The sequence below is a fragment of the Oncorhynchus nerka genome, linkage group LG14 (assembly GCF_034236695.1).
Source record: "Oncorhynchus nerka isolate Pitt River linkage group LG14, Oner_Uvic_2.0, whole genome shotgun sequence".
Classification (NCBI taxonomy): Eukaryota; Metazoa; Chordata; class Actinopteri; order Salmoniformes; family Salmonidae; genus Oncorhynchus; species Oncorhynchus nerka.
In genome coordinates this window covers 9,809,455-9,824,865 of record NC_088409.1, presented here as the reverse complement: position 1 = coordinate 9,824,865, position 15,411 = coordinate 9,809,455, and the positions used below count along the sequence as shown (strand labels likewise).

Below are 15,411 nucleotides of genomic sequence, written 5' to 3'. Positions count from 1 at the left end.
CTCTAACTGACCAAATCCCCATCTCTACAATCCCCACTGGACAAATCCCCATCTCCAACTGGCCAAGTCCCCATCTCTAACTGGCCAAATCCCCATCTCCAACTGTCCAAATCCCCATCTCTAACTGACCAAATCCCCATCTCTAACTGACCAAATCCCCATCTCCAACTGTCAAATCCCCATCTCCAACTGACAAATCCCCATCTCCAACTGGACAAATCCCCATCTCCAACTGGCCAAATCCCCATCTCCAACTGACCAAATCCCCATCTCTAACTGACCAAATCCCATCTCCAACTGGACAAATCCCCATCTCCAACTGGACAAATCTCCAACTGGCCAAATCTCTCCAACTGGACAAATCCCCATCTCCAACTGGACAAATCCCCATCTCCAAAATCTGTCCAAATGGACCCCCATCTCCAACTGGACAAATCCCCATCTCCAACTGGACAAATCCCCATCTCCAACTGGCCAAATCCCCATCTCCAACTGGCCAAATCCCCATCTCCAACTGGCCAAATCCCCCATCTCCAACTGGCCAAGTCCCCATCTCTAACTGACCAAATCCCCATCTCCAACTGTCCAAATCCCCATCTCTAACTGACCAAATCCCCATCTCCAACTGACCAAATCCCCATCTCCAACTGACCAAATCCCCATCTCCAACTGGACAAATCCCCATCTCCAACTGGACAAATCCCCATCTCCAACTGTCCAAATCCCCATCTCTAACTGGCCAAATCCCCATCTCTAACTGGACAAATCCCCATCTCCAACTGTCCAAATCCCCATCTCTAACTGACCAAATCCCCATCTCCAACTGTCCAAATCCCCATCTCTAACTGACCAAATCCCCCATCTCCAACTGTCCAACCCCATCTCTAACTGACCAAATCCCCATCTCCAACTGGACAAATCCCCATCTCCAACTGGCAAATCCCCATCTCCAACTGGCCAAACCCAAACTCCAAATCCCCATCTCCAACTGGCCAAGTCCCCCATCTCCAACTGGCCAAATCCCCATCTCCAACTGGCCAAATCCCCATCTCCAACTGTCCAAATCCCCATCTCTTCAACTGGCCAAATCCCCATCTCCAACTGGACACATCCCCATCTCCAACTGGAAATCCCATCTCCAACTCCAAGTCCCCATCTCCAACTGTCCAAATCCCCATCTCCAACTGACCAAATCCCCATCTCCCCATCTCTAACTGACCAAATCCCCATCTCTAACTGACCAAATCCCCATCTCCAACTGGACCAAAACCCCATCTCCAACTGGCAAATCCCCATCTCCAACTGGCCAAATCCCCATCTCCAACTGGACACATCCCCATCTCCAACTGGCCAAATCCCCATCTCCAACTGGCCAAATCCCCATCTCCAACTGGACAAATCCCCATCTCCAACTGGCCAAATCCCCATCTCCAACTGGACAAATCCCCATCTCTAACTGACCAAATCCCCATCTCCAACTGACCAAATCCCCATCTCCAACTGGACAAATCCCCATCTCCAACTGGACAAATCCCCATCTCCAACTGGCCAAGTCCCCCATCTCCAACTGGCCAAGTCCCCCATCTCCAACTGGCCAAATCCCCATCTCCAACTGTCCAAATCCCCATCTCTAACTGACCAAATCCCCATCTCTAACTGGACAAATCCCCATCTCCAACTGTCCAAATCCCCATCTCTAACTGACCAAATCCCCATCTCCAACTGTCCAAATCCCCATCTCTAACTGACCAAATCCCCATCTCTAACTGACCAAATCCCCATCTCTAACTGACCAAATCCCCATCTCCAACTGGACAAATCCCCATCTCCAACTGGACACATCCCCAAATCCCCATCTCCAACTGACCAAATCCCTCTCCAACTGGACACATCCCCATCTCCAACAAATCCTCCATCTCCAACTGGCCAAGTCCCCCATCTCCAACTGGCCAAATCCCCATCTCCAACTGGCCAAGTCCCCATCTCCAACTGGCCAAGTCCCCATCTCCAACTGGCCAAATCCCCTCCAACTGACACATCCCCATCTCCAACTGGACACATCCCCATCTCCAACTGGCCAAATCCCCATCTCCAACTGGACACATCCCCATCTCCAACTGGACACATCCCCATCTCCAACTGACCAAGTCCCCATCTCCAACTGGCCAAGTCCCCATCTCCAACTGGCCAAGTCCCCCATCTCCAACTGGCCAAATCCCCATCTCCAACTGGCCAAGTCCCCATCTCCAACTGGCCAAATCCCCATCTCCAACTGGACACATCCCCATCTCCAACTGGCCAAATCCCCATCTCCAACTGTCCAAATCCCCATCTCTAACTGACCAAATCCCCATCTCCAACTGTCCAAATCCCCATCTCTAACTGTCCAAATCCCCATCTCTAACTGGACAAATCCCCATCTCCAACTGGCCAAATCCCCATCTCCAACTGGCCAAATCCCCATCTCCAACTGTCCAAATCCCCATCTCTAACTGACCAAATCCCCATCTCTAACTGACCAAATCCCCATCTCTAACTGACCAAATCCCCATCTCCAACTGGACAAATCCCCATCTCCAACTGGACAAATCCCCATCTCCAACTGTCCAAATCCCCATCTCTAACTGACCAAATCCCCATCTCCAACTGACCAAATCCCCATCTCTAACTGTCCAAATCCCCATCTCTAACTGACAAATCCCCATCTCCAACTGTCCAAAGCCCCCCATCTCCAACTGGCCAAATCCCCATCTCCAACTGGCCAAACTCCAAATCCATCTCTAACTGACCAAATCCCCATGGACAACCCCATCTCCAACTGGACAAATCCCCATCTCCAACTGGACAAATCCCCATCTCTAACTGACCAAATCCCCATCTCCAACTGGACACATCCCCATCTCTAACTGACCAAATCCCCATCTCCAACTGGCACAAATCCCCATCTCCAACTGGACAAATCCCCATCTCCAACTGGCCAAATCCCCATCTCCAACTGGACAAATCCCCATCTCCAACTGTCCAAATCCCCATCTCCAACTGGCCAAATCCCCATCTCCAACTGGCCAAATCCCCCATCTCCAACTGGCCAAGTCCCCCATCTCCAACTGGCCAAATCCCCATCTCCAACTGGCCAAGTCCCCATCTCCAACTGGCCAAGTCCCCATCTCCAACTGGCCAAATCCCCATCTCCAACTGGACACATCCCCATCTCCAACTGGACACAAACTCCCCATCTCCAACTGGCCAAATCCCCATCTCCAACTGGACCAAATCCCCATCTCCAACTGACACATCCCCCCAACTGACCAAATCCCCATCTCTAACTGATCTCCAATTGCTGGTCCCCATCTCCAACTGGCTCCAAACTGGCCAAATCCCCATCTAACTGACAAATCCCCATCTCCAACTGACCAAATCCCCATCTCCAACTGGCCAAATCCCCATCTCCAACTGTCCAAATCCCAACATCTCCAACTGACCAAATCCCCCTCTAACTGGACAATCCTCCAACTGTCCAAATCCCCATCTCTAATTGACCAAATCCCCATCTCCAACTGTCCAAATCCCCATCTCTAACTGACCAACTGACCAAATCCCCATCTCTAACTGACCAAATCCCCAACTCTCTAACTGACCAAATCCCCATCTCCAACTGGACAAATCCCCATCTCCAACTGGACAAATCCCCATCTCCAACTGGCCAAATCCCATCTCCCCAAACTGACCAAATCCCCATCTCCAACTGGCCAAATCCCCATCTCCAACTGTCCAAATCCCCATCTCTAACTGGACCAAATCCCCATCTCCAACTGGCCAAATCCCCATCTCCAACTGTCCAAATCCCCATCTCCAACTGTCCAATTGCAAATCCCCATCTCCAACTTTCCAAATCCCCCATCTCCAACTGGCCAAATCCCCATCTCCAACTGACAAATCCCCATCTCCAACTGGACAAATCCCCATCTCCAACTGGCCAAATCCCCATCTCCAACTGGCCAAATCCCCATCTCCAACTCAACTGACAATCCCCATCTCCAACTGAAATCCCCATCTCCAACTGGACAAACCCCCATCTCCAACTGTCCAACAAATTCTCAACTGGACAAATCCCCATCTCCAACTGGACAAATCCCCATCTCCAACTGGCCAAGTCCCCATCTCCAACTGGCCAAATCCCCATCTCCAACTGGCTAAATCCCCCATCTCCAAATCTCTGCCGCCCGACCAAATCCCCCATCTCCAACTGGCCAAATCCCCATCTCCAACTGGCCAAATCCCCATCTCCAACTGGACAAATCCCCATCTCCAACTGGCCAAATCCCCATCTCCAACTGGAAATCAAGTCCCCATCTAACTGGACAAATCTCAATCTCCAACTGTCCAAATCCCCATCTCCAACTGGCCAAATCCCCATCTCCAACTGTCCAAATCCCCATCCTCAATCTAACTTCCAACTGGACACATCCCCAAATCCAAATTTCCATCTCCAACTGTCCAAATCCCCATCTCCAACTGGCCAAATCCAAATCCCCATCTCCAACTGGACAAATCCCCATCTCCAACTGGCCAAATCCCCATCTCCAACTCCCCCCATCTCCAACTGGCCAAATCCCCATCTCCAACTGGACAAATCCCCATCTCCAACTGACCAAATCCCCATCTCCAACTGGCCAAATCCCCATCTCCAACTGACAAATCCCCATCTCCAACTGGACAAATCTCCAACTGGACAAATCCCCATCTCCAACTGGGACAAATCCCCAACTCTCCAACTGTCAAATCCCCATCTCCAACTGACACATCCCCATCTCCAACTGGCCAAATCCCCATCTCCAACTGGCCAAATCCCCATCTCCAACTGTCCAAATCCCCATCTCTAACTGGACAAATCCCCATCTCCAACTGGCCAAATCCCCATCTCCAACTGGCCAAATCCCCATCTCCAACTGACCAAATCCCCATCTCCAACTGTCCAAATCCCCATCTCTAACTGACCAAATCCCCATCTCCAACTGGCCAAATCCCCATCTCCAACTGGCCAAATCCCCATCTCCAACTGGACCCCCATCTCCAACTGGCCACATCCAAATCCCCAAAACCCTCTAACTGGCCAAATCCCCATCTCCAACTGGACACATCCCCATCTCCAAACTGACCAAATCCCCATCTCTAACTGGACAAATCCCCATCTCCAACTGGACAAATCCCCATCTCCAACTGGACAAATCCCCATCTCCAACTGGCCAAATCCCCATCTCCATAGCCATCCCCATCCAACATCCCCATCTCCAACTGGCCCCATCTCTAAATCCCCATCTCCAACTGACCAAATCCCCATCTCCAACTGGACAAATCCCCATCTCTAACTGACCCCATCTCCAACTGGACAAATCCCCATCTCCAACTGGACAAATCCCCATCTCCAACTGGCCAAATCCCCATCTCCAACTGACACAAATCCCCATCTCCAACTGGACAAATCCCCATCTCCAACTGGACAACTCCCCATCTCCAATGGCCACAAATCCCCATCTCCAACTGGACACATCCCCATCTCCAACTGGCCAAATCCCCATCTCCAACTGGCCAAATCCCCATCTCCAATGACCAAATCCCCATCTCCAACTGTCCAAATCCCCATCTCCAACTGTCCAAATCCCCATCTCCAACTGTCCAAATCCCCATCTCTAACTGACCAAATCCCCATCTCCAACTGTCCAAATCCCCATCTCTAACTGACCAAATCCCCATCTCCAACTGGAAATGATCCCATCTCCAACTGACCAAATCCCCATCTCCAACTGTCCAAATCCCCATCTCTAACTGACCAAACAAAACCCATCTCCAACTGGCCAAATCCCCATCTCTAACTGACCAAATCCCCATCTCCAACTGGACAAATCCCCATCTCCAACTGGACAAATCCCCATCTCCAACTGGACAAATCCCCATCTCCAACTGGACAAATCCCCATCTCCAACTGGAAAAATCTCCAACTGTCAAATCCCCATCTCCAACTGGCCAAATCCCCATCTCCAACTGGACCAAATCCCCATCTCCAACTGGCCAAATCCCCATCTCCAACTGGACCAAATCCCCATCTCCAACTGTCCAAATCCCCATCTCCAACTGACCAAATCCCCATCTCCAACTGGCCAAATCCCCATCTCCAACTGTCAAATCCCCATCTCCAACTGGACCAAATCCCCATCTCCAACTGACCAAATCCCCATCTCTAACTGACAAATCCCCATCTCCAATGGACAATTTCCCCATCTCCAACTGGACAAATAGATCCCCATCTCAATGGACAAATCCCCATCTCTAACTGACCAAATCCCCATCTCCAACTGTCCAAATCCCCATCTCTAACTGACCAAATCCCCATCTCCAACTGGACACATCCCCATCTCCAACTGGACAAAACCCCATCTCCAACTGGCCAAATCCCCATCTCTAACTGACCAAATCCCCATCTCCAACTGGACACATCCCCATCTCCAACTGGACAAATCCCCATCTCCAACTGGACAAATCCCCATCTCCAACTGGACAAATCCCCATCTCCAACTGGACACATCCCCATCTCCAACTGGCCAAATCCCCATCTCCAACTGTCCAAACCCCAAATCCCCATCTCCAACTGTCCAAATCCCCATCTCTAACTGACAAATCCCCATCTCCAACTGTCCAAATCCCCATCTCTAACTGACAAATCCCCATCTCCAACTGTCCAAATCCCCATCTCTAACTGACCAAATCCCCATCTCCAACTGGAAATCCCCATCTCTAACTGGACAAATCCCCATCTCCAACTGGACAAATCTCCAACTGACAAAAACCCCATCTCCAACTGGCCAAATCCCCATCTCTCACTGACCAAATCCCCATCTCCAACTGACAAATCCCCATCTCCAACTGACAAATCCCCATCTCAACTGGACAAATCCCCATCTCCAACTGGACAAATCCCCATCTCCAACTGGACACATCCCCATCTCCAACTGGCCAAATCCTCCAACTGGACAAATCCCCAACTGGCTTAAATCCCCATCTCCAACTGTCCAAATCCCCATCTCCAACTGGACAAATCCCCATCTCCAACTGGACAAATCCCCATCTCTAACTGTCCAAATCCCCATCTCTAACTGACCAAATCCCCATCTCTCAACTGTCCAAATCCCCATCTCTAACTGACCAAATCCCCATCTCCAACTGTCCAAATCCCCATCTCTAACTGACCAAATCCCCATCTCCAACTGGACACATCCCCATCTCCAACTGGACACATCCCCATCTCCAACTGGACAAAACCCCATCTCCAACTGGCCAAATCCCCATCTCTAACTGACCAAATCCCCATCTCCAACTGGACACATCCCCATCTCCAACTGGACAAATCCCCATCTCCAAATGGACAAATCCCCATCTCCAACTGGACAAATCCCCATCTCCAACTGGCCAAATCCCCAATCTCCAACTGGCCAAATCCCCATCTCCAACTGTCCAAGTCCCCATCTCCAACTGTCCAAGTCCCCATCTCCAACTGGACAAATCCCCATCTCCAACTGGACAAGTCCCCATCTCCAACTGGACAAATCCCCATCTCCAACTGGACAAATCCCCATCTCCAACTGGACAAATCCCTGACACAAATCTCAACGGTCTATGTGTCAGACAGAGACTAAAGAACATGCCCAGGCTGAACAACACTGGAAGACACTGGGGTGCCGTTTGAGACTCAGACATGGTATTTTAAAACACTGGCCAACACAGTGGTGATGTCACTCATGTGGGCTGATTCAGCCAGTTGCCTCATTTGTCCTACTTCAGGCAGAGGCACCCACCACACCATAACCACACCATAACTCGTTAGATAAAACCTCAGATGGAGTAGCCATCTACGTTTCCCCCTAGATTTGTAGTTATGCAGCCAGCAAACGTTCCAAAGAGAAACCTCTTGCCCACTGACTGCTGACTGACATCTAAGGAGCCACCATCGTGGAAGAGGGGCTTTACTGGTTTATCTATTCTGCAGCCAAACCAGATCGACCAGTGTGATATCTATTCTGCAGCCAAACCAGATCGACCAGTGTGATATCTATTCTGCAGTCAAACCAGATCGACCAGTGTGATATCTATTCTGCAGCCAAACCAGATCGACCAGTGTGATATCTATTCTGCAGTCAAACCAGATTGACCAGTGTGATATCTATTCTGCAGTCAAACCAGATTGACCAGTGTGATATCTATTCTGCAGTCAAACCAGATCGACCAGTGTGATATCTATTCTGCAGTCAAACCAGATCGACCAGTGTGATATCTATTCTGCAGTCAAACCAGATTGACCAGTGTGATATCTATTCTGCAGTCAAACCAGATTGACCAGTGTGATATCTATTCTGCAGTCAAACCAGATTGACCAGTGTGATATCTATTCTGCAGTCAAACCAGATCGACCAGTGTGATATCTATTCTGCAGTCAAACCAGATTGACCAGTGTGATATCTATTCTGCAGTCAAACCAGATCGACCAGTGTGATATCTATTCTGCAGCCAAACTAGAACTATTTTAATTCCAGAGATGTAATGAGCACAATAATGAAAATCAGGGAACGGAGGAACTAGTTTGAAGTAGGTTCATTTGAATGATCATGAAAAATTTTGATTATTGATATGAATAGCAGCAGTAAAACTGTCAAATGAGCTTCTGTGTTCTGAATACTAGTAACGTAGCCTTCCTCTGTGTGCGAAGAACTCAGGATCTAACAGGAAAATGTGAGTCTCATCCTGATCCAATCAGATGTCAGAATTCCCAGACTCTACCAGGGCCAGGGTGTTAATCCCTCCCTCCCTCCATCCCTCCCCCTCCCTCCCTCCCTCCTCCTTCCCCTTCCTCCATCGCTCCTCCTCCTCCTTCCCCTCCTCCTCCCCCTCCTCCTTCCCCTCCTCCACGCGTCACTGTGTCGTTAGACAGGACCGTTATAAATGGCTCTGCACACACTTCTGAAGCACGCCAAAGGGATTTACAGAGCTTGAGCAAGATACAAAGGAGGGAAAAGTCTACAAAGAGAAAACTACCTTTCACTGAATCAGGATGTCTAAGCTTGCAGAGAGAACCCTTTTCGTTTTCTACATTTCAACACAGGTAAATAAATTAATTTAACGTTACAGTAGGCTCGTCCAAACTATATTATCTGAAGAATATGAAAACAAGGAGCAACAACTTTGAAAAGTCACACTTGAACAGTTTTCCCTTTTTTCTCTCCAGATTTGCTCCCAGATCTTGGCGCAGGTGTGTCAGACCAGGTGCCTCTGTCCGCAAGAGCCTCCGCTGTGCGCCCCCGGGGTCCAGTTGATTCTGGATGACTGCGCATGCTGTCTGGTCTGTGCCCGGCAGAAAGGAGAGGCGTGCTCAGAAATAAGTCCCTGTGATACACACAGGGGTCTGAACTGCGACTACACGGCCGATGTACACCAGAGGACAGGTGTCTGTGTCGGTGAGTCATTTGTTAATTATATTGAACCAGTGATGTTCTAGTGTAGGTGTCAGAACGGGGTAGATTCCCTGGCCTTGTCTCAATTGGATTTGCTCAACTCCTGCGTACCTCTCGTCTTCTCTCGCCTCCTTTTGAAAAAGGTCAAAGGTAATCGAAGAGTGGCAGCGGGGGCCCCGCCCCTATCTAACAGCTATTGATGATGATGATGATGATGATGACAATTCACATTCATTTGAAGACACAAACACTTAAACATATGACGTTTAGGATTTTATCCAGATATGAGTATTGGAAATTAAAAATGTTAAATAATGATTTGTGCTTTTCTTGTGTCCTCCTCTCTTCCACAGCACATGAGGGAGACGTCTGCCTGTTGGACGGTTCAGTGTATCAGAACGGAGAGACCTTCTTCCCCAGCTGCAAGTATCAGTGCACCTGCAGGGACGGTCAGATCGCCTGCGTGCCGCGCTGCAACCTGGACGTGATGCTGCCGGGCCCAGACTGCCCTCTACCCAGGAAGGTGGTGGTCCCAGGGGAGTGCTGTGAGAAGTGGGTATGTGAGCCCCAACCAGAGGCCAGTGCCTTGGGAAGCTTCGCCATGGCTGGTAAGCACTCAGTCTATCTGCACTCAAATCAGATCCAAGTGTTATTTGTCACATGTGCTGAATACAACAGGTGTAGTAGACCTTACAGTGAAATGCTGAATACAACAGGTGTAGTAGACCTTACAGTGAAATGCTGAATACAACAGGTGTAGTAGACCTTACAGTGAAATGCTGAATACAACAGGTGTAGGTAGACCTTACAGTGAAATGCTGAATACAACAGGTGTTAGTGAAATGCTGAATACAACAGGTGTAGGTAGACCTGAAATGCTGAATACAACAGGTGTAGGTAGACCTTGCTGACAGTGAAATGTGAAATGAATACAACAGGTGTAGTAGACCTTACAGTGAAATGCTGAATACAACAGGTGTAGGTAGACCTTACAGTGAAATGCTGAATACAACAGGTGTAGTAGACCTTACAGTGAAATGCTGAATACAACAGGTGTAGTAGACCTTACAGTGAAATGCTGAATACAACAGATGTAGGTAGACCTTACAGTGAAATGCTGAATACAACAGGTGTAGTAGACCTTACAGTGAAATGCTGAATACAACAGGTGTAGGTAGACCTTACAGTGAAATGCTGAATACAACAGGTGTAGGTAGACCTTACAGTGAAATGCTGAATACAACAGGTGTAAACCTGCTGAATAGAACAGGTGTAGGTAGACTGAAATGTTGAATAAACAGGTGTAGGTAGACCTTACAGTGAAATGCTGAATACAACAGGTGTAGGTAGACCTTACAGTGAAATGCTGAATACAACAGGTGTAGGTAGACCTTACAGTGAAATGCTGAATACAACAGGTGTAGGTAGACCTTACAGTGAAATGCTGAATACAACAGGTGTAGGTAGACCTTACAGTGAAATGCTGAATACAACAGGTGTAGGTAGACCTTACAGTGAAATGCTGAATACAACAGGTGTAGGTAGACCTTACAGTGAAATGCTGAATACAACAGGTGTAGGTAGACCTTACAGTGAAATGCTGAATACAACAGGTGTAGGTAGACCTTACAGTGAAATGCTGAATACAACAGGTGTAGGTAGACCTTACAGTGAAATGTTGAATAGAACAGGTGTAGGTAGACCTTACAGTGAAATGCTGAATACAACAGGTGTAGGTAGACCTTACAGTGAAATGTTGAATAGAACAGGTGTAGTAGACCTTACAGTGAAATGTTGAATAGAACAGGTGTAGGTAGACCTTACAGTGAAATGTTGAATAGAACAGGTGTAGGTAGACCTTACAGTGAAATGTTGAATAGAACAGGTGTAGGTAGACCTTACAGTGAAATGTTTTCTGACAAGCCCTTAACCAACAATGCAGTTTTAAGAAAAATAAGTGTTAAGTAAAAAATAGATAAGTAAAAAATAATTAAATAACAAATAACAAATCATTAAAGAGTATCAGTAAAATAACAAATAAATAACAAATAACAATGAATTAAAGAGTATCAGTAAAATAACAAATAAATAACAAATAACAATTAATTAAAGAGTATCAGTAAAATAACAGTCTCTAGTGTACTACATAGCAGATAGGGTTCCACGTGGGACGCAGTTCCCCTCTCTACTTCTCTCTGCTTCTGACGTGACTGGTACTCTGGTGCAAGCCACAAAGTCAAGAGACAGATTCTGGCATGCCTCTAGGTTGACCTGGCTGGCTCTGTGTGAAGGGAAATGCTGAATTGCCTCGGAGTACAGAGCGAGAGACTCACAGAGCAAGTTGATTTATCCCCGGAAGCCTCTGTGTAGACCTCTGGAGCCAAAACATTCCATTTCATGTTCTCTGGAATGTGATGTACCTTGGATCGTTCTTCATCTGTGATCAATGGACTTTAGGCACCTAAAGAAATTCCGATAGAACTGTGAATTGGATTACCTGTATATTGATTATACACCAATGTAGGGGAATTAATTATGCAAAACACGCAGATCCCAATACCAGCCAAACATACGTTTCCTCTTATGCACTTCTGCCCAGTAATTCTTACATCCATCAATCAATCTAGCGTGCATCTGTATTTCCCATGGCAACAACATCTGTCTCATCCGGTGTGTCTCTCCCTGTCCTCCCGTACAGCCTACAGACAGGAGGAGACAGTGGGGTTTGACTCGTGGGACCCCAGTACTAACTGCATAGAGCAGACTACGGAGTGGGGCGCCTGCTCTCGCACCTGTGGCATGAGCATCTCCACCCGGGTCACCAACAAGAACCCCCGCTGTGAGATGGTCAAGCAGACGCGTCTATGCATCGTCAGGCCCTGCGACAAACAGCAACAGGATGTTCCTAAGGTAGGATACTCAACCCACTGTTACTGTACTAATACCAGCGGTAGGATACTCAACCCACTGTTACTATACTAATACCAGCAGTAGGATACTCAACCCACTGTTACTGTACTAATACCAGCAGTAGGATACTCAACCCACTGTTACTGTACTAATACCAGCGGTAGGATACTCAACCCACTGTTACTGTACTAATACCAGCAGTAGGATGTTCCTAAGGTAGGATACTCAACCCACTGTTACTGTACTAATACCAGCAGTAGGATATTCCTAAGGTAGGATACTCAACCCACTGTCAAGTGTACTAATACCAGCAGTAGGATGTTCCTAAGGTAGGATACTCAACCCACTGTTACTATACTAATACCAGCAGTAGGATATTCCTAAGGTAGGATACTCAACTCACTGTCACTGTACTAATACCAGCAGTAGGATGTTCCTAAGGTAGGATACTCAACCCACTGTTACTATACTAATACCAGCAGTAGGATGTTCCTAAGGTAGGATACTCAACCCACTGTTACTGTACTAATACCAGCAGTAGGATATTCCTAAGGTAGGATACTCAACCCACTGTTACTATACTAATACCAGCAGTAGGATATTCCTAAGGTAGGATACTCAACCCACTGTTACTGTACTAATACCAGCAGTAGGATACTCAACCCACTGTTACTATACTAATACCAGCAGTAGGATGTTCCTAAGGTAGGATACTCAACCCACTGTTACTATACTAATACCAGCAGTAGGATACTCAACCCACTGTTACTATACTAATACCAGCAGTAGGATACTCAACCCACTGTTACTATACTAATACCAGCAGTAGGATATTCCTAAGGTAGGATACTCAACCCACTGTTACTATACTAATACCAGCAGTAGGATACTCAACCCACTGTTACTATACTAATACCAGCAGTAGGATGTTCCTAAGGTAGGATACTCAACCCACTGTTACTGTACTAATACCAGCAGTAGGATACTCAACCCACTGTTACTGTACTAATACCAGCAGTAGGATGTTCCCCACTGTAGGATACTCAACCCACTGTTACTATACTAATACCAGCAGTAGGATACTCAACCCACTGTTACTATACTAATACCAGCAGTAGGATGTTCCTAAGGTAGGATACTCAACCCACTGTTACTATACTAATACCAGCAGTAGGATACTCAACCCACTGTTACTATACTAATACCAGCAGTAGGATACTCAACCCACTGTTACTGTACTAATAATACAAACCAAATCACAGTTGTAGAGGGAAAATACATCACAAATTTAAATAGCAGAATAGAAGTTCAAGTTCAACTTGCCATTCAGACTAAATGCAAATCTTCCGACTAACAAAACTCACAAGAGCTCTGACAAAATACACGACAGAAGTGTTCCAGTGTTTCACCGACTGACAACCATTTCCCTCCTCTAAATCCTCAGAGAGGAAGCAAGTGCCTGAGGATGAAGAAGGCGGTGAAACCCATCCGGTTCAGCTATAAGAACTGCACCAGCGTGCTGACCTACAAGCCCCGGTACTGTGGTGTGTGTACGGACGGGCGTTGCTGCACCCCCCACAGCACCGAGACAGTGCAGGTAGAGTTCCAATGTGCTCAGGGTGAAGCCATCAAGAAACCCGTGATGTTCATCAACACCTGCGCCTGCCACTACCACTGTCCCAGAGACAACGTCGTGTATCGACCATCAGACCTGGTCTACAGCGGTTACAGGTTATAACGCTGTTACCACAGACACAACGACAGTTTCTCCTATTCCTCCGTGAAGGTAGTATTGTACTGTACTGTAGTCGGGTGACTCTATATGTTCGTGACTCTAAATGTTCTTGACAACATCTTCCTGAAGGTGTATTGTTGGTCTCAGGAGGGAGAATCTCAATTGCATACTTATCGCGTTCCTCTCTCCTCGCCTCCTTCTCAAAACCCATTGGATGAGAAAGCCAGATGTCCCTCCCCTTTGACATTCTCCTCCAATGGGTTTTTAGGGAGGCGAGGAGAGAGGAGAGAGGGCGCGAGGAGAGAGGGCGCGAGGAGAGAGGGCGCGAGGAGAGAGGGCGTGAGGAGAGAGGGCGTGAGGAGAGAGGGCAAGAGGAGAGAGAGAGAGTAAGGAGAGAGGGCGTGAGGAGAGAGGAGAGTGAGGAAAGAGGGCGTGAGGAGAGAGGACACGAGGAGTATGCAATTGAGATTCTCACAGTCAGCACTTAGCTACCTTTACAGAATAGATGAGCTTTCTGCATCTGATATAACTGGAAACATTAACCACAGAGTTTTCCTTTTTCTGCAAACGGCCTCAGTGATCATACACAGCTCCTGGGTCAGTTTTAAACAGCCTGACTCAAACGGCCTCAGTGATCATACACAGCTCCTGGGTCAGTTTTAAAAAGACTCTGACTCAAACGGCCTCAGTGATCATACACAGCTCCTGGGTCAGTTTTAAAAAGACTCTGACTCAAACGGCCTCAGTGATCATACACAGCTCCTGGGTCAGTTTTAAAAAGACTCTGACTCAAACGGCCTCAGTGATCATACACAGCTCCTGGGTCAGTTTTAAAAAGACTGACTCAAACGGCCTCAGTGATCATACACAGCTCCTGGGTCAGTTTTAAACAGCCTGACTCAAATGGCCTCAGGAGATCATACACAGCTCCTGGGTCAGTTTTAAACAGCCTGACTCAAATGGCCTCAGGAGATCATACACAGCTCCTGGGTCAGTTTTAAACAGCCTGACTCAAACGGCCTCAGGAGATCATACACAGCTCCTGGGTCAGTTTTAAACAGCCTGAGCCTCCTGGGGTCAGTTTTAAACAGCCTGACTCAAATGGCCTCAGGAGATCATACACAGCTCCTGGGTCAGTTTTAAACAGCCTCTGACTGTTCCAGAGGTATTTCTGAAATAGCGGTTAGGCTACCTACAATCATTTCAAGTGCAATGTCTGCACGTCCAACAATTCTCCAGCTGCACGTCACAAAGAAATGTCTGGTG

General features: G+C 47.7%; 1 protein-coding gene across 1 annotated transcript; it reads left to right on the top strand.

Moving 5' to 3' along the window:
* The first annotated feature begins 8,992 nt into the window (after positions 1–8,992).
* On the top strand, positions 8,993–15,205 carry LOC135575116 (CCN family member 3-like). The gene is made up of 5 exons (XM_065027327.1): positions 8,993–9,151; positions 9,275–9,503; positions 9,854–10,108; positions 12,199–12,410; positions 13,855–15,205. Exons 1-5 carry the CDS (start codon positions 9,101–9,103, stop codon positions 14,146–14,148), a joined length of 1,041 nt encoding a protein of 346 aa, XP_064883399.1. The 5' UTR covers positions 8,993–9,100; the 3' UTR covers positions 14,149–15,205.
* Positions 15,206–15,411: the final 206 nt, after the last annotated feature.

Excerpts from the sequence above, each read along its gene's own strand:
- LOC135575116 (XM_065027327.1), top strand. The coding sequence starts at position 9,101 with ATGTCTAAGCTTGCAGAGAGAACCCTTTTCGTTTTCTACATTTCAACA. Across the intron at positions 9,152-9,274 it reads TTTTCTACATTTCAACACAG|ATTTGCTCCCAGATCTTGGC; the intron begins GTAAATAAATTA and ends TTTTCTCTCCAG. Across the intron at positions 10,109-12,198 it reads GGGAAGCTTCGCCATGGCTG|CCTACAGACAGGAGGAGACA; the intron begins GTAAGCACTCAG and ends CCTCCCGTACAG.